We start from the raw sequence: 27,384 nt of genomic DNA, 5'->3' as shown, positions 1-27,384 counted from the left end.
CCTAGCAGGTCAACCACTGCTTACAGGTTTTTCTCTGCCCCAACTGCTAGCTTTCTAGCAGACAGCTTCCCCTCAGCTTCGCTGAGCTATTAAAGTCTCCAGGGCTTCCCCGAGCTGCAACTGCTTAGCAGCACAGAGCCAGTGACTTCCGTCGCCTCTGAAGCTCATGACTGGCTTTTCTGTGCCCCAGCTGCACAGAGCTAGCAACTGCTGCAGCTTAGCTTGAGCTCGGGTCACTAAACTTCTCTCTGCTCCAACCTGGACTAAAAACTGGTCACGTAGACTCATTTTCATGCCCAAAAGCCCAGTGCCATGGTCGTGTTTTTTGTACCACACACCCAGTGGAGATGCATTACTGCCAGGATGGCCGAGCCCTCATCTTCCATTCTGATGCACGGCCTGGAGGTCGGTGTTCTCCATCTGCCATAGGAACCGCACGTGATGTGAATGAGACTTTTGACTTGAAGCCTTCAGAAGAAAAAAATGTTTCAAGCCATCCCCGAGCAGCTGTTGAAGAAAATCTAGAACTGAGCGTGTGCAGCCTGTCTCCTTGCCATGCTCTGTACTAATATCCTGGGCATGTCAGGAGTTGTAGACACTTAACCAGGGTTTGGCCTCTGCCCCAAAAATAGACGGGACAAAGGTTAAAAAACAGATTTCCTGATAATGTCAACTAGCTGAGTTTGTAAGAAGGCCACGTGAAAATAGCCAGTATAGCAAAACTGAGGTAAGCACCCAAGTTTTGTGCTCTTTGCCCCAGAAACATGTGGATTGCAGAGGGAGTTAGAAGAACTGTTTCAATGTTCCCTTAATTTTCTGTAACTGCACCAGGATTTTAATTACATAAAATTCTTTCTGTAAAGGAAAAGGCAATAATCATCTCTGGACTGATGCAATCCTGTTTTTAGTTGGTTCTTAACACAGAGCTTCAGAATGGGTCATCTTAATTCATATTTCTCAGACATTTGCTTTTAAAATTACAATAATCTGCCTGAGAAATATTGAGTTTGTAAATAGTTTGCTTTGTTCCAGGAGGTTTGTCGATCAGCCCTCATGTTTGTGTTGTGCATGCTTCTGTTCCAAAACTCACAAGAAGTCGTATAGTTCAGAATCTTTGAGCCATTATTTTGATTTGAGTTTCCCATAAAATAACTTCATGTATGTTTTGTTAGTAAGCAGTTGTTATTGGTGCATGTACTCAAACAGTGGTAATATGTCAGTTGGAGCATACAGTGAGTAGAATGTATAAACAAGTCCAATTGTGTTTAGTGTTAGGAGTTAGCTACCAAAACACATGGAATGTTTAAGTCATGGAAACTACATAGAAAAAAGCCTTGATGCTGATGCAAAGTTTGAACTTGCCTTTAAAATGGGTGACTGAGAAGAGATTGTGTGGAAGTGTGAGATACAAAAAGACATAGTAACTTTAATTTGGAGCACCATTACAAGATGTGTTAGGATATTTGAATAAGGAGCGGCATCATAAGTTAAAACTTAGGAAGGGAAGGAGGCTTAGAAGGTGTGTTGGGAAGAAAATCTTTCTGCAAATAAACAGTGTTTAGAATGGTCTCCTGGGAATAGGAGCATAGGACTTGAGAGCAGGAATAGGCATTTGGCCCTTTGAGCCTGCTCTGCCATTAAGCATGGCTGATCTGGTTGTGGTCTCAACTCCACTTTCCTGTCTGCCTCCCATAACCCTTGATTCCCTTGTCTGTCCAAAATCTGTCGCCAACTGTGCCTTGAGTAAACTCAATGACCCAGCTCCTACTGCTCTCAGACTAACGACCCTCAGAGAAATAATTTCCCCTCATCTCAGTCTTAAAGGGGAGACCCCTTATTTTTAAACTGTGTCCCCGGTTCTTTTGTTTCTCACAAGAGGAAGCATCCTCCTGGCATCTACCCTGTCAAGTCCCCTCAGGATTTTGTATATTACAATAAGATCACTTCTCATTCTTCTAAACTCCAGTGGGCATAGGCCCAACCTATTCAACTTTTCTTCATAGGATAAGCCCTTTTGGAGTAACGGAAACAAAAACCCTTAGATTTTTGAGTTAGCTTGAAGGTTGTGCTATCATGCCCCTCCCCATCTGTTTTTATCTTGTGTGATCTGCTCTCCCCACACATCTCTGAAGGCATTGCTTGAAGCTGGGGTGGTATGTGTGGTGGTGTTTTATCATAGATGGCATTTGAGTTTGTCCCTGCCTATTGTGCATTTTCCAGCAGAGATTTTTGGATTGTAATGAAGAACCATGATTTACTTTGCCCAACCTCTAGCACTGGGTGCTGAGGTCATTTGTGGTACACGCGCTTCAGCTGACTGAACACGCTGGTAGTCAAACCTGGACCCTCTGATCAGGACAGGGCATTAAGTGGTGCCTTTCCTCACTAACAAATTGAATAAGCCGATTTCAGTTCCCTGTGTCACACTTAAATGTTATTGAATTGCTGAAATTGAACAAGCTATCGTTTCATGTTTGAGCGATTTCAAAATTCTCCATAATCCTGGAATACCTGAAATCTGTTAGAAATCCAAGTATATACAGTGGTGCTCTACCTGCCTTTTTAGAACCAGTTTGAAATGTATGTTTTTTCCTTATTTTTGTTTGCCTTTCTGTTATTGCTACATATAACAATTGTAATAAGCATTTCTTTTGGTTGTTTAATAGATTCCAGAATATTGCAGAGTTCTGGAGGAGAGTGAGATATCAGAGCACTGCTTTGATCTGATCTTTGCCTTTGATGAGATAGTGGCTCTGGGTTACCGTGAGAACGTGAACCTAGCCCAGATCCGAACCTTCACAGAAATGGACTCTCATGAAGAGAAAGTTTTCCGGGCAGTTCGAGAGGTAATTGAGATAAAAATGAATATAGTGCATGAGTGTACAGTCAAACTGTGGATCTCAGATATCTGAAGGGGTAGGGTATCAAACTGTTCCAATTAATATTATTGTGGTAGTGTTTTCAAACTGGTTACAGTACAGAACTAAGTTATTCGGCTCAACTGGCCTATGTCGGTGTTTATGTTGCAACTGAGTCTCTTGTTGCCCTATCCAGCATATTCCTTTTTCCCTTGCGTTTACTTAGCTTTCCTGTCAATGTGTCAGTGCTGTTCACCTCAATTATTCCCTATGCTAGGGAGTCCTACATTCTCACCACTCAACAGAATTTTATTCTCAAAAGGGCTCTTTCTACAAACATGGACAAATAAAATGTGTATCATTTGAAAAAAAAATCAGGATAAATTTGGAAAGCTTGATCAATGTTGTGCCTAGAGATGGTTTAGTTGATAGTACTCTTGCCTCTGAGTTCAAGTCCCATTCCAGATACTTGAGCGCACAATCTACATTGGCATTCCACTGCCATGCTGTGGGAGTGCTGTCCTGTTGGAGATATCATTTGTTGGATGGTTAACCAGAGGCTCTTTCAAGTGGACTAAAACTGTCTTACAACACTCTTTTTGAAGAAGAGCAGGAGCAATCTCCCTGTTGTCCTGGCCAACATTGATATCTCAAGGTTGCTAAAACAGAATAACTGGTCATTTATCTCATTGTTGTTTGTGGGATTTTGCTGTGTGTAAAGTTACTATGCTGATCTACACTGCAACAGTGATTATACTCAAAAAGTACGAAATTTGGTTTGAAATACTTTGCGGGTTTGTGAAAAGAGCTATATAAATGAATATTCGGTCATTGACTCTGGATCCCATGAAGTCTTATGACATCAGGTCAAACATGGGCATGAAAGCCTCCTGCTGGTTACCACGTATCGCTCTCCCTCAGCTGATGAATCAGTGCTCTTCAATGCTGAACAGCGCTTGGAGGAAGCACTGAGGGTGGCAAGGATACAGAATGTACCCTGGATGGGGACATCAACGTCTATCACCAAGTGTGGATCGGTAGCACCACTACTGACCGAGCTAGCCAAGTCCTAAAGGACATGGCTGCTAAACTGGGTCTGTGGCAGGTGGTGAGGGAACCGACGAGAGAAAAATGTACTTGACCTCATTCTCACCAACCCGCTTGCCGCAGATGCACCTGTCCATGACAGTATTGGTAGGAATGACCTCCACGCAGTTGTTGTAGAGACGAAGTTCTGCCTTCACACTGAGGTGTTGTGCCGTGTGGCACTACCACCGTGCTAAATGGATAGATTTCGAACAGATCTAGCAACCCAAGACTGGGCATCTGTGAGGCACTATGGGCCTTCAGCAGCAGCAGAATTGTACTTGAACACAATTTGTAACCTCATGGCCTGGCATATCCCCCACTTCACCATTACCGTCAAGCCAGTGGATCAGTTCTGGTTCAATGAAGAGTGCACGAGGGCATGTTAAGAGCATGCATACCTAAAAATTAGGTGTCAATCTGGTGAAGCTATAACATAGGGCTGCTTGCGTGCCAAACAGCAAGTGATAGACAGAGCTAAGCGATCCCACAATCAACAGATCAGATCTAAGCTCTGCAGTCCTGCCACATTGAGTCGTTAGTGGGGGTGGACAGTTGACTCACTGGAGGAGGAAGCTTCAATATCCCCACCCTCAGTAATGGAGGCGTCCAGCATGATCAGTGCAAAAGATAAGGCTGAAGCGTTTGCCACAATCTTAAGCCCGAAGTGCTGAGTGAGTGATCCACCTCGGCCTCCTCCAGAGGTCCCCAGCATCACAGATGCCAATCTTCAGCCAATTCAATTCATTCCACATGATATCAAGAAATGTCTGAAGGCACTGGATACTGCAAAGACCATGGGCCCTGACAATATTCTGGCAATAGTACTGAAGACTTGTGCTCCAGAACTTGCTGCGCTCCTAACCAAGCTGTTCCAGTACAGCTACAACACTGGCTATCTGGAAAATTGCTCAGGTATGTCCTGTACACAAATCCAACCCGGCCAATTACCGCCCCATTGGTCTACTTTCAATCATCAGTAAAGTGATGGAAGGGGTCATCAACAGTGCTATCAAGCAGCAATTGCTTAGCAATAACCTGTTCACTGATGCCCAGTTTGGGTTCTGCCAGGCCACTCAGCTCCTGACCTCATTACAGCCTTGGTTCAAACATGGACAAAAGAGCTGAACTCACATGGTGAGGTGAGAGTGACTGCCTTGACATCAAGGCCGCATTTGATCGAGTGTGGCATCAAGGAGCCCTAGCAAAACTGGAGTCAGTGGGAATCGGGGAAATATTTCCACTAGTTGGAGTCAGACTGAGCACAAAGGAAGATGGTTGTGGTTGTTGGAGGCCAGTCACCTCAGCTGTAGGACATCACTGCAGGAGTTCCTCAGGGTAGTGTCCCAGGCCCAACCATCTTCAGCTGCTTCATCAATGACCTTCCTTCCATCATCAGGTCAGAAGTGGGGATGTTCGCTGATGATTGCACAATGTTCAGCACCATTCACTACTCCTCAGATACTGAAGCAGTTCATGTCCAAATGCAGCAAGACCTGGACAATATCCAGACTTGAGCTGGCAAGTAATATTTGCATCACACAAGTGTCAAGCAATGAACATCTCCAACAAGAGAGAATCTAATCATCGCCCCTTGACGTTCAATGGCATTACCATCACTGAATCTCCCGCTATCAACATCCTGGGGTTTACCATTGACCAGAAACTGAACTGGACATAGCCATATAAATACTGTGGCTATAAAAGCAGGTCAGAGGCTGGGAATCCTGTGACAAGTAACTTGCCTCCTGACTCCCCAAAGCCTGCCCATCATCTACAAGGTACAAGTCAGGAGTGTGATGCATTACTCTCCACTTGCCTGGATGAGTGCAGCTCCCACAATACTCAAGAAACTTGGAACGGAATAGGGCAAAGCAGTCCACTCGATTGGCACCACATCCACAAACATTCACTCCCTTCACCACCGATGCGCAGTAGTAGCAGTATGTACCATCTACAAGATGCATTGCAGGAATTCACCAAGGCTCCTTAGGCAGCACCTTCCAAACCCACGACCGCTATCATCTAGAAGGGCAGCAGATAGATGGGAACACCACCACCTGGAAGTTCCCCTCCAAGCCACTCATCATCCTGACTTGGAAATATTTCGCCGTTCTTTCACTGTTGCTGGGTCAAAATTCTGGATCTCCCTAACAGCACTGTGGGTGCACCTACACCACATAGACTGCAGCGGTTCAAGAAGGCAGCTCATCACCATCTTCTCAAGGGCAACAAGGGATGGGCAATAAATGCTGGCCCAGCCAGCGAAGCCCGCATCCTGTGAATGAATTAAAAAAAAAAAATTTCAGTAGAAAGTACATTTTCATAGTTTCATAGCCTAATGTTTCAAGTTGGAGAAGCAAATTCTGCATAATTAAAAATCAATTGAAATTGAGCCTCAAAGGTATCATTGTGTTGAATAATGTTGGAGCCTTTGAGAAATAGAAGTACTGAAGTGTCAGTGATTGGTTGGCCTTTCATTTCTTGGACCTGAGTTCAAATGCAGCTCAGGCTGATGGGTGAAATTCAGCCATATAAGGTTCCTATATAAATTAGCTTGTGGCAGTCTAATCCATTTATTCTTGAGCATTTATTTGTTTTCCGGGCACGTGATCCTGGGAGGGCCACTTTTATTGCCAAGAGTTGCCTTGAGAAGGAGGTGATAGGCTGTTTAGTCCTGCAGCTGGTACTCCCATGTGCTGATAAACAGTGCTTTGACCCAGCAACAACAAAGAAATGTTGATATTTGCCTAAGCCAAGAATGTGAGAGACTTAGAGGACAGGTCCCGTGATGTTCAATACTAATTGGCAATCTAAATGGATACAGGGTGGTTGGTATGAGATTCGAAATCACACTGGTGTAAAGAAGGTTTTCTGAAAGTTCTGTACTGTACCATGTCTCTCATCTGGGGAAGGCTTGATTAGGACTGCGTGACTAAAGAGAAAAATGCTCCATTTACTGTATAGTGGGCGAAAATGCACTAAAAAATTAAAGCAGCTTTCATGGCCCATTTCTGTGGTGTCGCAAACCTTTGATGTATGGAACTGTTTCCTTTGAACCATGACAGTTGTCTCTGTTTCCACCATGACAGTTGTCTTTGTTTCCCATTCAGACACAGGAACGTGAAGCGAAAGCAGAGATGCGTCGGAAGGCCAAGGAGTTACAGCAGGCTCGCCGGGATGCCGAGAGGCAAGGCAAGAAAGCTCCTGGCTTTGGTGGGTTTGGCAGTGGAGGAATCTCTGGCAGCTCAGCAGCATCCATGATAACAGATGCCATCATCGAACCAGAGAAGCCAAAGGTGACACCAGCAGTAATGAGGTAGGTTGCAATTTCCATTGTTCAGAAGACCTAATTAATGCAGAAAATCCCATTTGTCTTCCGATTGAGCTGCTAACTGTATTGTAAGAGAGGCTGTCATGACCAAATGCTGCATGGATGTGACTGACCTTTGCATTTTTTAATGAGTCCTCTGTGGGGGCACTTTACCATCAGGGCAAGAACTGCTAAACTTGGCTTCTGTTGCGCATCATGCAGTTTTGGTTTCTTTAAGTGCAGTTTTAATTTTTAATGGGAAAAGGGTAATGATTACAAATCCCATTTTTTAAAATTGGGGGGAAAAATAGGAAACGTACCAGTATTTGTAAGTAGAGAATCAGCAAGTACTGGTTAAGTGAGCCCAGGCTTGGTCTTCAAAATTCATTAGAAGAAAGGAGAAACCAAAGAAGGATGGGATTTGCATTGCATTGATGTACGGTAAAAGAATGACTTGTGAAATGATGCAGAGTCTTAATTTCGACAGGCAGTATGTAGGAAGGAGAAGGACCATGCAGGATGGTCTAATGGGGTTGTGGGGAGTGTCAAAACGTCTTGAACCACACTGCATTTTAGCTTCACACTCCCCTCTTAACACCAAAGGGGGATAAAAGCCAACGTGAATATCGGGAGCAAACAAAAAAACTTGAACAACGGAAAATCGGAAAAGTGGCTGCACCTCCAGAAAGCTTCAGAACTAACAAAATTTGTAGTATTACTTTTATGACCTTCGTTAAACAAGGGTGATGTGGTCACAATGAAGTGATAGTTAATGAGAGCAGAGCATCTTTTATATCTCTTTTTCCTCATCAGTCATTCACACAGAGTCACCTCTTACCCCTCCTCCTTCCTCTGGTTTTTACAGGAAATTAAAGAATTTGCATCGCGTGAAATTGATTTGATTGTGTTTATGTTTTGATCTGTTATGTTTGCTGTGATAGTCAAGGATTGGTAGATAGTTACTCAGCAGTGCTGCTGTCAGCTGCTTGATTACCTTTCACTCTTCAGGTGCAGTAAGTTGGCAATGTGTTCTCGTTTATAACAGAAGCTAATATGACAAAGACCTTTTACACTGAAAATTTAAGAATACCGTTATCAAAGGTTAGAATGCCTAACCTCTTTCCTATTTAACTTAAAACTTGTATCATCTCTAAACATGCTGCTTCATTTTTCCAGATATGTTAGAAAAACCATGTTTTTTCTAAAATTAGACCGTTGACAGTACAAGTTTGGGTCAGATCAGCATGGTTTAAAATTCTGATCTATGCCTGTAAGCATGTTGGCTCATTGCTAACAATGATTTGGAAAAAAAATCTTTGAAATCGGGTTAGATGTCAAACATGCCTGGGATTTTTTTGAGTAAGGAGAAGATGGTGTTTTGTCCCTGAAGCTTTCCTTATCTGCCAGGAGAGAACCTGTTCAATTATTGTTGGTGGGCAGCGTGAAGATTTGAAGAGTCAGTTGGTTCCTTTGGCCTGTTTCAGTTTCTGCGTTATCTTAGTTGTAATATATGTTATAGACCATACCTGTGCCATTTTAAACCCATTATCACTTAATTGTGTTCTCTTGTGGATTAAGGGCTGATGCAGCAGGTCTTGCGTGTGAAGCTGGTTTATATATAATCAGGTATGGTTTGCTTCAATTGCTTCAGTAATGCATGGGGAGGGGGCCCTTCCTGCAACACCCAATACATGGTAGCCCATTGAGTTGAAGGCCTTTTTTTTCATTATTCTGATTGCTTCTGCTTATCCTGGCTTGATTGTGGTATCGCTGTCTGCATAGTCGACTAAAACATTTACAGATTTACGTTGATACAGATGTATAGTTGGTGTACAGAACCCAGCGTTTTTGGGGAAGTACTGCATTGTCACGAATGTTAAAAGTTCATGTCTTCTGTTGTACGTGCAAGAACTGGTAGATTTACACTGGCAGATGTGAAAGTTTTGGCATGTTTTGTGATTAGCTGGTCAATGAGTTAATTCTTTAAGCTTGATTATCTCTTGAAATCTAAAGTGTAGGTTTCTCTCTTTGTTTCCTCAGACCTTCTGGCCCAAGCAAAGCCTTAAAACTTGGGGCAAAGGGAAAGGATGTGGAGAATTTCGTAGACAAGCTCAAGTTAGAAGGCGAACAGATTAGTTCCTCAACAAAGCGTTCGTCAGAAGTGGCTAAAGTGCTGTCGCCTCCTGTTAATGTAGAAAGGTGAGTGATGATCTTGTGCTAATATTGTAATGTCATCTTTACGGTTTCTAGACTTGACTATTCCAATGTGCTTTTGACCGATCTCTCACCTTGCACCCTCGGTGAACTTGAATTCACCCAAAACTTTGCTGCCTTACCTTAAATTGCAGTAGGTCCTGTTCACCCATCATCTTGGTGCTCACTAACCCCTATTGGCTCTCAGGCCAGTAAACCCTTAGTTTTAAAATTCTTATCCATGTTTTCAAATTCATAACAAAAACAGAATTACCTGGAAAAACTCAGCAGGTCTGGCAGCATCGGCGGAGAAGAAAAGAGTTGACGTTTCGAGTCCTCATGACCCTTCGACAGAACTTGAGTTCGAGTCCAAGAAAGAGTTGAAATATAAGCTGGTTTAAGGTGTGTGTGTGGGGGGGCGGAGAGATAGAGAGAGAGAGAGGTGGAGGGGGGGGGTGTGGTTGTAGGGACAAACAAGCAGTGATAGAAGCAGATCATCAAAAGATGTCAACGACAATAGTACAATAGAACACATAGGTGTTAAAGTTGGTGATATTATCTAAACGAATGTGCTAATTAAGAATGGATGGTAGGGCACTCAAGGTATAGCTCTAGTGGGGTTTTTTTTTAAAATAATGGAAAAAGGTGGGAAAAGGAAAATCTTTATTGGAAAAAAAAGGAAGGGGGAAACAGAAAGGGGGTGGGGATGGGGTAGGACCGAACAATCCCCATCCACCACTACTCTCCTCCGTCTGGCTGAACTTGTTCTCACATTGAACAATTTCTCCTTCAACTCCTCTCACCTCCTCCAAATAAAAGGTGTGGCTATGGGTACCCGCATGGGCCCCAGCTATGCCTGTCTCTTTATGGGGTATGTGGAACATTCCTTGTTGCAGTCCTACTCCGGCCCCCTTCCACAACTCTTTCTCCGATACGTCGATGATTACTTCGGTGCTGCTTCATGCTCTCGTCGGGACTTGGAAAAATTTATTAATTTTGCTTCCAATCTCCACCCCTCCATCATTTTCACGTGGTCCATCTCTGACACTTCCCTTCCCTTCCTTGACCTTTCTGTCTCAACCTTTGGTGATAGACTGTCCACCAATATCCATGACAAGCCTACCGACTCCCACAGCTATCTCGACTACAGCTCCTCACACCCCGCTTCCTGTAAGGACTCCATCCCATTCTCTCAGTTCCTTCGCCTCCGTCGCATCTGTTCCGATGATGCTACATTCAAAAACAGTTCCTCTGACATGTCCTCCTTCTTCCTTAACCGAGGTTTTCCACCCACGGTCGTTGACAGGGCCCTCAACCGTGTCCGGCCCATCTCCCGCGCATCCGCCCTCACGCCTTCTCCTCCCTCCCAGAAACATGATAGGGTCCCCCTTGTCCTCACTTATCACCCCACCAGCCTCCGCATTCAAAGGATCATCCTCCGCCATTTCCGCCAACTCCAGCATGATGCCACCACCAAACACATCTTCCCTTATCGGCATTCCGTAGGGATCGCTCCCTCTGGGACACCCTGGTCCTCTCCTCCATCACCCCCTACTCCTCAACCCCCTCCTATGGCACCACCCCATGCCCACACAAAAGATGCAACACCTGCCCCTTCACTTCCTCTCTCCTCACCGTCCAAGGACCCAAACACTCCTTTCAAGTGAAGCAGCATTTCACTTGCATTTCCCCCAACTTAGTCTACTGCATTCGTTGCTCCTAATGTGGTCTCCTCTACATTGGAGAGACCAAACATAAACTGGGCGACCGCTTTGCAGAACACCTGCAGTCTGTCCGCAAGAATGACCCAAACCTCCCTGTCGCTTGCCATTTTAACACTCCACCCTGCTCTCTTGCCCACATGTCTGTCCTTGGTTTGCTGCATTGTTCCAGTGAAGCCCAACGCAAACTGGAGGAACAACACCTCATCTTCCGACTAGGCACTTTACAGCCTACCGGACTGAATATTGAATTCAACAACTTTAGGTCGTGAGCTCCCTCCCCCATCCCCACCCCCTTTCTGTTTTCCCCCTTCCTTTTTTTTCCAATAAATTATAAAGATTTTCCTTTTCCCACCTATTTCCATTATTTAAAAAAAAACTCCACTAGAGCTATACCTTGAGTGCCCTACCAACCATTCTTAATTAGCACATTCATTTCGATAATATCACTTTAACACCTATGTGTTCTATTGTACAATTGTCGTTGACATCTTTTGATGATCTGCTTCTATCACTGCTTGTTTGTCCCTACAACCACACCGCCCCCCCCACCTCTCTCTCTCTCTCTCTATCTCTCCGCCCCCGACACACACACCTTAAACCAGCTTATATTTCAACTCTTTCTTGGACTCGAACTCAAGTTCTGTCGAAGGGTCATGAGGACTCGAACGTCATCTCTTTTCTTCTCCGCCGAAGCTGCCAGACCTGCTGAGTTTTTCCAGGTAATTCTGTTTTTGTTTTGGATTTCCAGCATCCGCAGTTTTTTTGTTTTTTTCAAATTCATCCCTGGCCTCCACTGTACCTAGATCTGTAACCTCCTCTAGCCCTTGAAACCACTTAAAATCTCCATGCTATTCCAATTCTGGTTTCTTGTGCATCCCCGATTTCCTTCACTCCACCGTTGGAGGTCATTCCATTAGCTGACACAGCCTCCAAGCTTGGAGATCCCTCCCCAAACCCCTCTGCTTCTCTACCTCTCCCCTTCCTTTTGAGATGTTCTTAAAACCTACCTCTTTGACCTAATTTTTGGTCATCTGTCCTAATATCTCATGTGACCCAATGTCAAATTGTTTGATAATGTTCCTTTGATGTGTCTTGCGATGTTTTACTGGATTAAAGAACCCACAGGATAGCATGGTGGCCTTTCACAGCCGGAAGCTTTGTTCACACTTAGTCTACAATGTAATGCCTGCTGACTGAGACAGCCCCGCATTAAATAATTTCAGGCAATGTCCATCTAGTTTCTGGTGGGTGTAGCTCCAGCGCAAATCTACCAATCTCCTTTAAAGAGCCTACAGGTGTGGGAAATGGGCATTATCATGCTGTTGGAATAAGAGATGCTTTTCCAAATTTGGATTTGAAATGCATTGGGGTCAAATAGAACGGTCTTTACTCTATGACCATGGAATGGCCTACCCTCTAGATGGAAATCATGAATTTGTTACTGCTAGACATGACCATTTCCACATGCATTGTTTATGATGTATTGTAGGCACCAAGTGGCTGGACAGCATGTCAAACACTGCTTGAATACTGCGGTATAACTGGAACTGAGGCCATGATCCAAAAAATTGCATTCATCTGCATATGTCATTTACAAGCCTGATTATAGAATCCCCAAAGCAGCCTTCCACAGCTAGCTGCCAAAAACCTTTGCGACAGTGCTGGACAGATGAAACACTATAAAGCCAGCTTGACATATTGCAAATCATTTCCAACACCTGGAAAGATACGGCCACTGACAGACAGTGATGGCAATATGTGAATGAATTTGAGATTGCGCAGTCTGGCTACTTAATGCCTGACATGCCAGACAGTTAATCTATACACTTCATCTGTTTTCAGTGCAATATGTGCAGCCATATTAATGCACCCACAACAATTGAGACCTGTGCATTGACTCTAGAGGCTATTCTTTCACTTAGATTAGGATTGTTTGCTGCTCATTCAAAGCATTTGAATGTAAAGTGTCTGTTTCCCATCACTATTTCCCCTACCTAGCAGAAAATTCAAAGTTTTAAAGGTATGGATTGTAGCCACTATTGGTTGCTGCCAGTACAAGAGTTTTTCAAATGTATTGAGCCATTGCTAATCTATTGACATTTTGTTCTCTAGGGTTTGTAATCAAATAGTTCAAACAGTGATAACCTGGTTACATTTTTCTTATTACTGTTGGTCTTTTTCTCTACTTTAATCGCTGATCCCAAAGGTGCTTCAGTTATTTTTGTCTACTCTTTGCTTGGAGTCTGTTCCGTAGCCACCACTTGGTTTTTGTGCCTTATCTAGTCTTCTGTGTGTGTGCTTTAATCATTATTGACAAGCTGTTTCACTGCAGCTGGTCTTGATTCTCATTCTCCCCAAACATTCACACATACATTCCAACCAGAGTTGCTGCATGAGGGAAGAGATTCTCTGGCTGTTCTTTTTTCTTTCATATATTTGTCACCCTGCTTTCAAGACCTGAAATCTGGGCTAATTGTGACGCTTTCTCCTGAAAGCAACTAACAAGACACAGGCCTGGGTTCAAACTTGCAACACTCCATCTTGCAACACTCTATCCACATGCAGATGGGTTTGTTTCTGTATTCTGTTAGGGAATAGAGTTTAAGTAAGCTACATTGGTATCTGTGGGTGTTAGGAATGAGTTTTAGCTTTAAAATTTAAGTTTGATTTTTATTTCTTTTTCTGTATTATGAAAGGTCACATTGAGTTTTAGTTTCACTTTTAAAAGGTGCCTGTATTTCTAATGAGGTTTTTCACAACTGTAAGCTAAGGTAAACAAACAAGGTTGGAAGAATTGGGCTGTTGCTTAGCAACAGGGGCCCAGAGAAGCAGGTTCTTACCATAGACGGAAAAACTAAAGAAACAGCAGTTTTAAGTTTCAGTTTGAAGCCAAGACCCGAGACACTGGACACTGGGAGAGGGAGCTGCAGATTTCCCAAAAGAACCAATAGGTTCCAAAGCCAAAGGAGTGAGATGAAAACAGGGGAAAGTCCAAAGAAGACCTTGTAGTCAAAGGAAGGACAGGAACCTGAAAAAGATTTGTTAAGCGAAGTTAGGAGTGAGGGGCAGAGAGAAAGGCTCCAAGCTTCAGATTTAAAGAGACAAAAGCTGCAGAAAGTAGATTTAAAGCGAGAACAGCTTGCAAGAGGTGAGAAAGTCCAAAGAGACAACTGAAGGTCTTAACTCTTTGTGAAACAGTGGTGTACTGTTGACGGGCTGAGTCAGTGAGAGTGAGTGCATTGAAGACAGCTGAAATGCATGTGGAGACCCAGGGAAGAGGAACATCAGGAGAGTTCAAAACCCAGGAGGTGAACCCTTTTGGAAGGCGTCTGAGCGAAAATTTCGGTTTGGGAGAAGATTTCAAGGCAAGGTCTTGGATAGTGGAGATTGAAAATCCTTGTGTGAAAGACGGAGTGCAGTGAGACCGGTTGGCTCACAATGTGACAAATGCCTTGTGGGGAATTAAGGAGAGATCCACAGTATCTGGTTGAGGTGGCATCTGTCACTCGGTTTCAGTGAGTGGTGTGCCTGACCACGGTGCCGATTGGTACGTGGACAGTGTACTTATTGTGGATAAGGTAGCTTTTGTAACTTGTGTTATCCTTACAAATCTGTATATATCTGTAAAGGTATAGTTGTGGATGAAGGAGTATTGTAATATAGTTCACCTTTTCTTGTTCAATAAATGTTTTATTCTTTTCTATAAGTTCATCAGCTGACTCCTGTGACTGTTCAGTAGCTTATCTTATCTAAGCTCCACTTATCTAAGCAAAAAATAAGTTAGGATCTATCAAGCTGGGTTCCACTCTGGGATCAGGCCTGACCAGGGGTAAAGCAGCTGGGATCGTAACAATTCCCTTAGTTTAATATTTTGAAAATTACTCATCTCTGTTCTGTGTCTAGGTGTGAGAGTTATGAAACTGAGTTTGCAGTTCATTTTTTAAATGGGCTTTTGTTACTTTGCCCACATATGCAAATAAGTGATAGAGATGAATGTGCTATGAAGAGGGTCTGGTAAGTCAAAAGTTTGAGTTCAAACCCAACTTTGCATAATCCAGACTGGCACTTCAGCGTTGTGCTCCATTTTCAGAGGTGTACAACTTTCAGATGAGCCATTAAAACAGGACTTCTAGGGTAGGCATAAAGGTTCCCATAGTATTAGTCAAATAGCAGAATATTCTCAGAGCCCTGTGAACCAAAATCAACAAAAAAAAATTAATTAGTTATTCACCTGGTTTCCTCTTTGATATTCTGCTGTGTCCAAATTAATTCTTGTTATTTCCTATGCAACAATGGCTGTGCTTCAGAAGTAATGTGTGAATTTTGAAGAGTTTTGGGATGTAATTAGATGTTATATGAAAACAGGTTTCTGCTTCAGTGTCACTAATTCCTACTGTCACAACGTGAGTCTTTCTCTTGTAATTTTTACAGTGTACACCTGAAGATCGAAGAGAAGATTTCACTGACATGTGGCCGGGATGGTGGCTTGCAAAACATGGAGATACACGGCATGATCATGCTCCGGGTTAGTGATGAAAAACAGGGGAGAATTCGTCTTCAAGTGGAGAACGATGACAAAAAAGGAGTTCAGCTACAGGTAAAAACAACATAAAAGCAGCACCATATTTATGTGATAAAAGCAAAATACTGTGAGTGCTGGAAATCTGAAACAAAAACAAAAGTTGCTGGAAAAACTCAGCAGGTCTGACGGCATCTGTGGAGAGAAAGACAGTTAACTTTTTGATTCCGTATGATTCTTCTTCAGAATTGGCAAATTCTGAGTCATACGAACTCGAAACATTAACTGTATGACTCAGAGCCAGTTCTGAAGAGTCATTTGGATTCGAAAAGTTAACTATCTTTTTCTCCACAGATGCTGTCAGACCTGCTCAGTTTTCACAGCAATTTTTGTTTTTGTACCATATTCGTCTGGATGAGTCTTGTTTGAATCATTTGTAGTTGTTGGGGTTTTGTCTTTTTTAAATCCCTGTGTTTTCCTCTGCCAGCCTGCTCTCCCCAATCCCTCCCTTTCTCTCCCTGGCTGTCTTTTCTGAAAAATGTTAACTCCCTGCTAAGGTGAGGTTCTACAGGCATCAGTCAGTTCCAATGCCTTGCTCACATAGGTGCCCAACAAATGTGTGCCTTAAAGTGAGTTCTGGTGATCTATTGAACACGCTCAGTTTGGGTTCCGTCAGGATCACTCAGCTCCTGACCCTCTTTACAGCCTTGGTTCAAACATGGACAAAAGAGCTGAACTCCAGAAGTTAGGTGAATGTAACTGCCCTTGACATCAAGGCAACATTTGATGGAGTGTGGTATCAAGGAGCCCTAGCAAAACTGGAGTCAATTGGAATCGGGGAAAACTCGCTGGTTGGAGTCATACCTAGCTCAAAGCTGATTGTGGTTTTTGGAGATTGGTCATCTCAGTTCCAGGACATCACTGCAAGAGTTCCTCAACGTAGCGTCCTAGGCCCAACCATCTTCAGCTGCTTCATCAACGATCTTCTTTCCATCATGAGGTCAGAAGTGGGAATGTTCACTGTGCAACGTTCATCATTTGCAACGCCTCAGATATTGAAGCAGTCGATGTCCAAATGCAGCAAGACCTAGGCAATATCCAGGCTTGGGCTGACAAATGGCAAGTAACAGTCACGTCACACAAGTGCCAGGCAATGACCATCTCCAACAAGAGAGATTCTAACCATTGGCCCTTGACATTCAATGGCATTAGCATTGCTGAATCCCCCACTATCAATATCCAGAGAGTGCCATTGACCAGAAACTGAACTGGACTAGCCGCAAAAAGACTGTGGCTACAAGAGCAGGTTAGAGTCTAGGAATCGTACATCAAGTAACTCACCACCTGACTCCCCAAGGCTTGTCCACCCATCTGCAAGGCTCAAGTCAGGAGTGTGATGGAATACACTTGCCTGGATGAGTGAAGCTCCAACAACACTCAAGAAGCTCGGCATAATCCAGGACAAAGCAACTCGCTTGATTGACAGCCCATCCACAAACATTCACTCCCTCTATCACACTGTGGTAGCAGTGTACACCATATACAAGATGCACTGCAGGAACTCACCAAGTTTCCTTAGCACCTCGTAAACCTATGATCATTACCATCTAGAAGGACAAGGGCAGCAGACACATGGGAACTCTGCGGCCTGGAAGTTCCTGTCCAAGTCCCTCACCATCCTGACTTGGAAATATATTGCCGTTCCTTCACTGTCACTGGGTCAAAGATTATGATTTACTTTAGGGATATAATGGATTTTTGTTCCCCTGATGATGTCCATGCAGTCCCTGGTTACAAGAACAAGTAACAATTTTTTCTGATGCCTAAAAGAGATGACCACGATTAAGTAGACGTCTCATCCTCTGCATTGTATATCATCACACTCTTTGGGATACTTAATGGATAACGTGAAAGGCTCCATAACGAGAAATAACAATGGGACCTTTTAATATAGACTGGGGATAACGAAGCTAAACTCGAAGCTTGGTGAGATGCATTGTGTGCATCCACAAAGTTATGGCTTGTGAAGCAAATGTTTAGGAGTGAAAACAGGAAATATTTCTTTACATGAGGGTGGTGAGCAGTTGAGATCTATTACCAAGTAGTGTTATTGAGGGCAAGATAGATTTAGTTAATACACAGATGGGTGCTGTAATGGTTAGGAAATCGTTGCAATTAGAAGGATCTTTGCCCAGAAGGATTTTCTGATCAAACCAAGTCTGTGTATTTTGTGTTTCTGAAATTTTAGCAAATAGGATCGGCTCAGTGATCAAAACCGTGACTATGATTAGGTGATTAGATCTATGACTTTCTTGGTCTGTATAGTTTAATACCATCTTTGCTTGACTAATTTAATTAAGCTTTTCAATCCATGAGATGTGAGCGTTGAAGACAAGACCAGTGCCCATCCCTAATTGCCCTTGAGACAAAGGAGCTGCCTTGCTAGGCCATTTCAAAGGGTAGTTACTGTGTGTGTGGAATCATGTGGAGCAGACTTCTCTAAGGGGCACCAGTGAATTAGATGGGTTCTTATGACAGTAAAAGTAGTTTCATGGTCACCATTGCTGATATTAGCTTTTTATTCCAGATTTATTAATTAATTGAATTTAAATTGCTCGGCTGTTAGGATGGGATTTCAACTCTTCCCTCTAGATTAGTCTGAGCTTGGATCACTAGTCCAGTAAAATAACCATAGTTATGTCCTCTATGCTATCGTGCCTAAGAGCTGGTCTGACCCTTGGTCCAGGATCATAGGAGTAGGCTATTTGGCCCTTCAAGACTGCTCCACCATTCAATAAGATCATGGCTGATCTGGTTGTGGTCTCAACTTCACCCTCCTGTCTGTCCCCTGTAACCCTTGACTCCTTTGCATAACAAAAATCTGTCTTAACTCAGCCTTGATAAATTCCGTGACCCAGCTTCCACTGCTTTCTTGGGAAGAGAATTCCCGACACCAACGACCCTTTGGGAGAAAAAAAATTTCCTCATTAAAAATAAGAGATTTTATTTTTAAATTATAAGGTCATAAGATGTAGGAGCAGAAGTAGGCCATTCGCCCATCGTGGCTGCTCTGCCTTTCAATGTGATCATGGCTAACCTGACAATCCTCAACTCCACTTTTCTGCCTTTCCCCATAACCATTGATTTCCTTGCTGATTAAAAATCTGTCTATCTCCACCTTGAATGTACTTAATGATCCAGCTTCTAGAGCCCTGTGCAATAAAGAATTTCATAGATTAAGTACCCTCTGAGAGAAGAAATTCCTCCTCATCTCTCTTTTAAATGGGCTACCCCTTACTCTGAGATTATGCTCTCTGGTCCTAGACTCTCCCACAAGGGGAAACAACCTCTTAGCATTTACCCTACACCTAAGAATCTTGTGTTTCAATAAGGTCACCTCTCATTCTTTTAAATTCCAATGATGACAGTCCAACCTACTCAACCTCTCCTCGTATGAAAATCTCTCCATACCCGGAATCAACCTATTGAACCTTCTCTGGACTGCCTCTAATGCCAGTACATCTTTCCTTAGGGAAGGGGCCAAAACTGTTCACAGTATTCTAGGTGCGGTCTAACTTGTATAGTTTTAGCAAGATTCCCTTTTTTTATATTCCCTTCCCTTTGAAATAAAGGCCAATATTCCATTTGCCTTCCCTATTACCTGTTGAACTTGTATGTTAGCTTTTTGGGATTCATGCACAAGGACTCCCAAATCCCTCTGTGCTGCAGCCTTTTGCAGTCTTTTTCCATTTAAATAATATTCAGATCCTCTGTTCTTCCTGACAAAGTGCATAACCTCACATTTTCCCACATTATATTCCATCTGCCACTTTTTTGCCCACTCAACCTGTCTGTATCCCTCTGTAGACTCCTTGTGTCATCCTCACCACTTGCTTTCCCACCAATTTTTGTATCATCCATAAATTTGACAATAGTACATTCGCTTCTCTCATCTAAGTCATTAATATATATTGTAAATAATTGTGGCCCCAGCACTGATGCCTGTGGCACTCCACTATTTACAAGTTGCCATTGTGAAAATGTCCCCCTTATCCCAACTCTGTCTTCTATTAGTTAGCTAATCCTCTATCCATGCTAATGTACTGCCCCCAACACCATGGGCTCTTTTCTTATTAAGTAGCCTTAAGTGCGGTGCCTTTTGAACACCTTTTGGAAATCCAAATATATTACATCTACAAGTTCCCCTTTATCTAAAACAAAAACAGAATTACCTGGAAAAACTCAGCAGGTCTGGCAGCATCGGCGGAGAAGAAAAGAGTTGACGTTTCGAGTCCTCATGACCCTTCGACAGAACTTGAGTTCGAGGACTCGAACTCAAGTTCTGTCGAAGGGTCATGAGGACTTGAAACGTCAACTCTTTTCTTCTCCGCCGATGCTGCCAGACCTGCTGAGTTTTTCCAGGTAATTCTGTTTTTGTTTTGGATTTCCAGCATCTGCAGTTTTTTTGTTTTTATCCCCTTTATCTATCCTGCTTGTTACCTCAAAGAATTCTAATAAATTTGGCAGGCATGATTTCCCTTTCATGAAGCCTTGCTGACTCTGCTTGATTAGATTATGTAATTCCAAATCTGCTAACACATCCTTTATAATAGACTGTAACATTTTCCCAATGACGGATGTTAAGCTAACTGGCCTATAGTTAGCTGTTTTTTTTTGTCTCCCTCCCTTTTTGAATAACCCTCTGGGACTTTTCCAGAATCTAAGGATTCTTGGAAGATTACTACCAATGCATCCGCTATCTCTGTAGCTACTTCCTTTAATATCCTAGGATGCAACCCATCAGGTCCAGGGGAATTATCGGCCTTTAGGCTCATTAGTTTCCCTAGTATTTTTCCTCTAGTGCTAGTTATTGTATTTATTTCCTCACCCTCTTTTGCCACTTGATTATTTAGTATTGGAATGTTATTAGTGTCTTCAACTGTGAAGACTGAAGCAAAGTATTTATTCAACTCCTCTGCCATTTCCTGGTTCCCCGTTATTATTTCCCCTGTCTCATTCTGTAAGCCCTATGTTCACTTTGGTCTCTCTCTTCATTTTTATATATTTAAAGAAGCTCTTATATTACTTGCTCATTTACCCTCAAAAGTTTATTTTCTCTCTTTTTTTGGTCATCTTTAGTTGATTTTTAAAACTTTCCCAATCCTCTGGTTTACCACTAATCTTTGCCACATTGTATGCCTTTTCTTTTAATTCAGTACTATCCTTAACTTCCTTGGTTAACCATGGGTTGGTTTATCCCCTTCCTTGAATCCTTCCTCACTGGGATATATCTTTGTGAGTCATGAAACATTTTCTTAAATGTCTGCCATTGTTCATCAACTGTTTTTTTTCTGCTAAAACCCTATCCCAGTCCACTCCAGTCTCCTGTGCCCTCGTTCCTTTGTAATTGCTTCTATCTAAGGTTAGTACAGCTGTTTCCGATCCAAGTTTCTCACTCTCAAATTGAATGTTAAATTCTGCCATATTATGGTGACTGTTTCCTAGGGTATCTTTTACTCTCAGATCATTTATTAAACCTGCCTCGTTACACATGATCAGATCCAAGATAGCCTGGTCCCTGGTTGGATCCACAACATATTGTTCTCGGAAACTGTCCTAAATACAGTCTACGAACTCTTGCTCGTGGCTACCTCTGCCAGTTTGATTTTCCTAATCTACATGAAGATTAAAGTCTCCCCCATAAGAGGAAACATCCACCCTATCAAGTCCCCTCAGGATCTTGCATGCTTCAATAAGATCACTTCTTGTTCTTCTAAACTCCAATTGTTATAAGCCTAACCTTTCTTATTAAGACAACCCATTAATCCCAGGAATGAGTCCAGTGAACCTTCTCTGAACTGGTTCTAAAATAAGTATATCGTTTTTTTTTAAATAAGGAGACCAAACTGCACACATTACTCCAGTTGTTGTCTCACCAAAGCCTTGTACAGCTGCAGTAAAACTGCCCCACTTTTTTATATTCCATTCCTCTTGCAATAAACACCAACATTCCATTTGCCTTCCTAATCACTTGCTGTACCTCTTTGTGATTCCAACTTTGTGATTCATGTACCAGAGCACCCAGATCCCTCTGTACCTCCAAGCTCTGCAGCCTTCCTCCATTTAAATTATGTGCTGCTTTTCTATTCTTCCTGCCAGAGTGAACAAGTTCACATTTACCCACGTTATGCTCCATCTGCCAAAGTTTTACCCACTCACTTAACCTGTCTATATCCCTTTACAGACTCTCCACTTCCTCTTGACAACTTTTCTACCTATCTTGTTGTTATTGGCAAATTTAGCTACCATACATTTGGTCCCTTCATCCAGGTCATTGGTATCAATTGTAAATAGCTGAGGACCCAGCACTGATCCCTGTCACGCTCCATTGGTTACAGCTTGCCAATCTGAAAAAGACCCATTTATCCATAGTCTCTGTTTCCTGTTAGCCAACCAATCCTTTTTATCCATACTAATATGTTACCCCTCACACCATTCGATCTTATCTTGTACAGTAACCTGGTCTGATTGTACTTCAAAATTTTTTAAAATTTGAAGTGGCTGAAATTTGTATTGGGGCTAAATCGGAGCAGAAACTGGGAAAATAAGCTCATCTCAAGCTGCAGAACCTCAGAACTGGAAGTGAGATAACAATGCCATTTACTTTCAGGCTAAACCCTCATTTGATGTGTTTTTTGTCTCCAGACTCACCCGAACGTGGATAAGAAACTTTTCACTACAGACTCTTTGATTGGCCTAAAGAACCCAGAGAAATCCTTCCCACTGAATAATGATGTTGGGGTCCTGAAGTGGAGGTTGCAAACCAATGAGGACGCCTTGATTCCCCTCGCCAGTAAGTTTTTAAACCTGCACTGGTGATTAACACTTGGATACCTTCCATCCTGGTGAGAGCAAATGTACTAAGCATTTTCCAGAAATTATGGTCCCATTAAAAAGGCTGTTGTATGCATTGTGTTGTGATTTGTTGCCTCTTGTGCATCTCCAATTTTCATTGCTCCAACGTTGGTGGCCATGCCTTCACCTGCCTCAGCTCTGAGTTTTGAAACTCCCTTACCAATCCTCTACCTTTCCTCTTAAGATGTCTCTTAACACTTACCTCTTTCACCAAGATTTTGGTAACCTGTCTTATATCTTTTAATGTTACTTGGTGTCAAATCTTTTTGCCAATGCTCCCACCGAGCACCAAGGGGTGTTGTATCATGCCGTAAACTGAGTAACACTATTCTGGGAGGTAAAATTAGAGACTGTCACCCTTAGCTTCCTCGTGACTGTGATTTATTTCTTAGAAGTACTCAAACTGGCAACCACACTGCTTCTGGGGCTTTTAGTGGTACGCTAACATTAAACCTAACGGGAAGTGGTAAGTGTAGAAACATGTGACATTGTCTGTAAATGTGCTAGTTTTTTCTTGTGCCTAAAAGTTTTTACTTGGGGGCTGGGGCGGCTGGCACAAGCACGATGAGCTGAGTGACCAGCTCCTATGCTGTAAGATTCTGAGGGCTGAATGGCTTGCTTCCTGTTTCTTTGTTCCAAAGAAAATTACAATTCAAAATTAAGCGATAGCTGTTGTCTTGAGAGTGATTTTATTACTTTCTCTTTCTAATTTAGTTAATTGCTGGCCTTCAGAGAGTGCCACTGGTTGCGATGTAAATATTGAGTATGAGCTACAGGAGAGCACTCTGGAACTAAACGATGTGATCATCTCCATTCCTGTTCCGTAAGTTTTTGTAGCTGGAAATGTTTATTTTTCTCCAGTTCCTTCTGTTTATTACCCCTTTGTTCCTCCTAATGCTGATGCCACAAGAAGCAGCACTCCTTCAGCTTTCCCCATGTCAAACTAGCCATTGAAGATTGGCCACCTAACTGGGTGAGCCATCGCAGCTGAATGATGTGATAAAATATAGCATTATCCTCCTTAAATTTTGACAGTCACGTGGACCGTGGTAGTATTTTCTGGCCTTATGCACTTGCATATCCCCCTTTGTGAAAACAGAAAATGCTGGAAATACTTAGATTAGGCAGCAACGGTGTGGAGAGAGAAACAGAATTAACGTTTCGGGCGGATGACTTTTCATCGTCGATATCCAGTATTTTGGATTTTTATTTCAGGCCTCCAGTATCTTAAGTATTTTACTTCAGTACTTTCATATTTAAATGGTTTTCTCTTTTTGAATTTTATCTTGAAGTTAATGCTACAGCTATAAAGCTATGCTTGACATCCAAGAAATTGCATCATGAATGGAATTTATTTTAGTAATACAACATTTGAGCTGTAAACTTTCATTTTAAAAAAGTTTCCAAGCAGGCAATCTAGAATTGCTTGAAGCAGCAAAAATACTGTGAATGGATGTTTGCCAGGTCCTACTATACTGACAGTCCTCTTCTGTTGTACCTAGGGCTGGTGTTGGCGCCCCACTAATTGGTGAACTCGATGGCGAGTATCGCCACGACAGCAGGAAAAACATTCTCGAGTGGTGCCTACCAGTCATCGATGCCAAAAATAAAACTGGCAGTCTGGAGTTCAGTATAGCTGGACAGCCCAATGATTTCTTCCCGGTCAACGTGTCCTTTGTGTCCAAAAGGAACTACTGCAATATACAGGTACAAACTCCCATCAGTAAAACATAGCCAGTCTGGTCAGGTTTCTTCAAGTGTATTTAATTTGTTCTCTTTGACCCCGAGATGAGCTTCTGGGTGTACGCAGCACCATTGCCAAGATTGCCTACCTCCACCTCTGTAACATTGCTCGTCTCTTCCCCTCTCTCATCTTATCTGCTGAAACCTCGCTAGTGCCTTTGTTACCTCTAGATTTCCAACTCTCTCCTGATTGGTCTTCCAACTTGCACCCGCCATAAACTTGAGCTGATACAAAGCTTTGTTGCCCATATCTTAACTCGCACTGAGTCCCATTCGCATGTGCTCATTGACCTGCGTTAGCTCCCAATCTGGCAATATTCAGGTTTTTAAAATTTCCACCCTAATTTTCAAATCTCTGTAACCTTCCCCCTATCATCTCTCCGACCTCCTCTAGTCCTTCTGCCCTCCAGTTCTGGCCTCTTGTGCAGTTCCTACTGTAATTGCTCCTCCATTGGCAGCCATGCTCAAGTCCTTTATCTCTGGAATTCCTTCCATAAATCTCCCTGTTTGTCTCCTCTTGCCTCCTTCACAATCCTTCTTAAAAACCAACTCCTAGGCCAAGCTTTTGGTCATCTGTTCTAATATCTTTATGGCTAGTTATCAAATTTTGTTCGATAGCACACTTTATGAAGTGCCTTGAGATGTTTTACTATATAAATGCAAGCTGGTTGCATTATAAGACTTCCATGCGTTGAGTTTATACTGAAGGCGCATTTATTGTTTGAGATGAGACTGGGTGATGCAGCCTGATGTTTAGTAAGGAAGCTGTTGACTTTGTCAAAAGATATTTTGTGTAAATCCAGGGCAGTCTTTACAATCCTGAACATGCAAATTTTCATGAAGTATACATTTACAAAAGAAAAAGCACAAGGAAGCGTTAAAATGAACACACATTTCTTCATTAATGACCTTTCAACATTAAACTTAAAACCAAATATTTAAAGTAACTGCCAGTGAGTTTAAGATAGCAATGCCTGATTCTGGAATTCCACAGATATATAGGGTTAAAATCAACTAATAATCTCTCTCTCAATCACTATCCAGTGGACTGACTCTCTTCTTGTGTAGACAGGTTCTGGTTCAGCTGTGATCCCCTTTGCTACCTTCATACAGCAGTCTAGTCTCTGCTGAGACTTGCAAACTGAGGGCCAGCCACAAGTCAAATAACTAGTGGGTAGCTAGTACCCACAAGACTGCCCTCTACTTTTCTGGATGGAAGTTGAAGTAAAGTAAAAAGATTATATTTTCCCCCTTCATCCCCAGGTGACCGGAATCAGTCATGTTGACAGCAACAGCCCCGTGAGGTTCTCTATGGAAACCATGTTACTGGTTGAAAAATATGAAATACTGTAAAAAAAAAAATAAATCAATCAATGCACAGCAGATATCCAGAAATCACGAGAACAGATGTCGCCAAGCTGCACACAAGATCGAAGACCCTAAACTTCAAAAATAAAATTGCACAGTGTTTGTGTATGTGAAGATTCAGAACGCCTAGACAAAAATGTGGTTTATTATCTGTCATTCGAACCTGCCGACTATTCTCAGATCTGAAAGAGGAGTTTGATATTAATATTGTAATTAACCAGCAAGTAAACACTTGTCTTTGTTTTGAAAAGTCGGGGAGAGGAATGGGTGGGTGGGAAGGGGATGACGTTTGGTAGCACCTACAGTGTCATGTATTTCAGCTACAGCACCTGTTATTCCCTATCATATTGCCTCCTTGGCTGTAATTATCGTTTTAGCCCTTTTGTTGAGTTAGTTTCCAACGTAAAGTGACAATTTTTTTTCTTTTTATCTTTGATTTGGATGAAAGATGATTGAAGCAGAAATTTTGTAACCCTGTAAAGTGTATAAGAGGGAATATGACAACATTCCAGTGTAAAAAGATTTAACAAAAGTGTAATCTTTAAAAATGATTAAAAGTATATTATAAAACCAAAAAGACAACATTCCTTTGTTTTCCCTTCTATCGGTAAAAGATGGTTGTACGGATGGCCTCAGTCCCACCTGTGGAGTTATGTAACCTTTGCGGATAAGTGCGGGTAGGTATGGCAGCTATACGGGTGTACAATGCCTTGATGGGATAGAGGGGAAACTGGATGTTGGAGTGTGGCCATCTGGTCTGTTAATCCATGGGTCACATTTTCTGATAAATCATATTTCGAAGCAGAAATGTACTATATTTAAAAGGAACTGGTGCATCACCTTTTTAATATAAGCATTCAGCATTTCCTACTGAGTAATTTCTCTCACGCCCTCGGAAACTTTCTACTAATTTTCTGCCACCCACATTTGGTTTTTCCCTCTGGTCTTTCATACTTGTGTTTGTTCTCTGCAAAAAAAGGAAAGGACTATCGTAACAAAAACAAAAATACCTGGAAAAACTCAGCAGGTCTGACAGCATCTGCGGAGAGGAACACAGTTAACGTTTCGAGTCCAAATGATTCTTCATCAGAACTAAGGAAAATTAGAAAAGAGGTGAAATATAAGCTGGTTTAAGGGGGGGTAGGACAGGTAGAGCTGGATAGAGGGCCAGTGATAGGTGGAGATTGCCAAAAGATGTCATAGACAGAAGGACAACGGGGTGTTGACGGTGCTGATATTAGCTAAGAAATGTGCTAATGGGGACATTGAGGGTAGAAAGCAGGACGGACAAGGGACAGATAGCCCAGTGGGGTTGTGAGATGGAGGGAAGGGATCGAAATAGGCTAAAAGTCAGAGATAAAACAATGGATGGAAATACATTTAAAAATAATGGAAATAGTTGGGAAAAGGAAAATATATATAAATTATTGGGAAAAGGGTGATAGGAAAGGGGGTGGGGATGGAGGAGAGAGTTCATGATCTAAAGTTGTTGAACTCAATATTCAGTCCGGAAGGCTGTAAAGTGCCTAGTTGGAAGAAGAGGTGATGTTCCCCCAGTTTGCGTTGAGCTTCACTAGAACAATGCAGCAAGCCAAGGATGGACATGTGGGCATGAGAGCAGGATGGAGTGTTGAAATGGCAAGCGACAGGGATGTCTGGGTCATG

The 27,384-nt window shown here is 42.5% G+C and overlaps 1 protein-coding gene across 2 annotated transcripts in view; it reads left to right on the top strand.

Annotated features, from left to right (window-relative positions):
- Window positions 1-26,296, top strand: part of LOC121269722 (coatomer subunit delta) — a 41,051-nt gene extending 14,755 nt beyond the window's left edge. The window contains exons 4-12 of one of the 2 annotated variants that reach the window (XM_041174576.1): window positions 2,667-2,846; window positions 7,058-7,263; window positions 8,836-8,883; window positions 9,298-9,456; window positions 15,606-15,771; window positions 22,399-22,546; window positions 23,323-23,431; window positions 24,111-24,315; window positions 25,615-26,296. In XM_041174576.1, coding sequence (XP_041030510.1) covers window positions 2,667-2,846; window positions 7,058-7,263; window positions 8,836-8,883; window positions 9,298-9,456; window positions 15,606-15,771; window positions 22,399-22,546; window positions 23,323-23,431; window positions 24,111-24,315; window positions 25,615-25,704 — 1,311 coding nt within the window. In that variant the 3' untranslated portion in view covers window positions 25,705-26,296. The remainder of the gene's footprint in view (window positions 1-2,666; window positions 2,847-7,057; window positions 7,264-8,835; window positions 8,884-9,297; window positions 9,457-15,605; window positions 15,772-22,398; window positions 22,547-23,322; window positions 23,432-24,110; window positions 24,316-25,614) is intronic. The other variant, XM_041174575.1, reaches the window with a different exon arrangement.
- Window positions 26,297-27,384: the final 1,088 nt, after the last annotated feature.

The sequence above is a fragment of the Carcharodon carcharias genome, chromosome 25 (assembly GCF_017639515.1).
Source record: "Carcharodon carcharias isolate sCarCar2 chromosome 25, sCarCar2.pri, whole genome shotgun sequence".
In the NCBI taxonomy this organism is placed as follows: domain Eukaryota; kingdom Metazoa; phylum Chordata; class Chondrichthyes; order Lamniformes; family Lamnidae; genus Carcharodon; species Carcharodon carcharias.
Note: the sequence above shows the minus strand (reverse complement) of the source record. Positions and strands in the feature narration are given on the sequence as shown.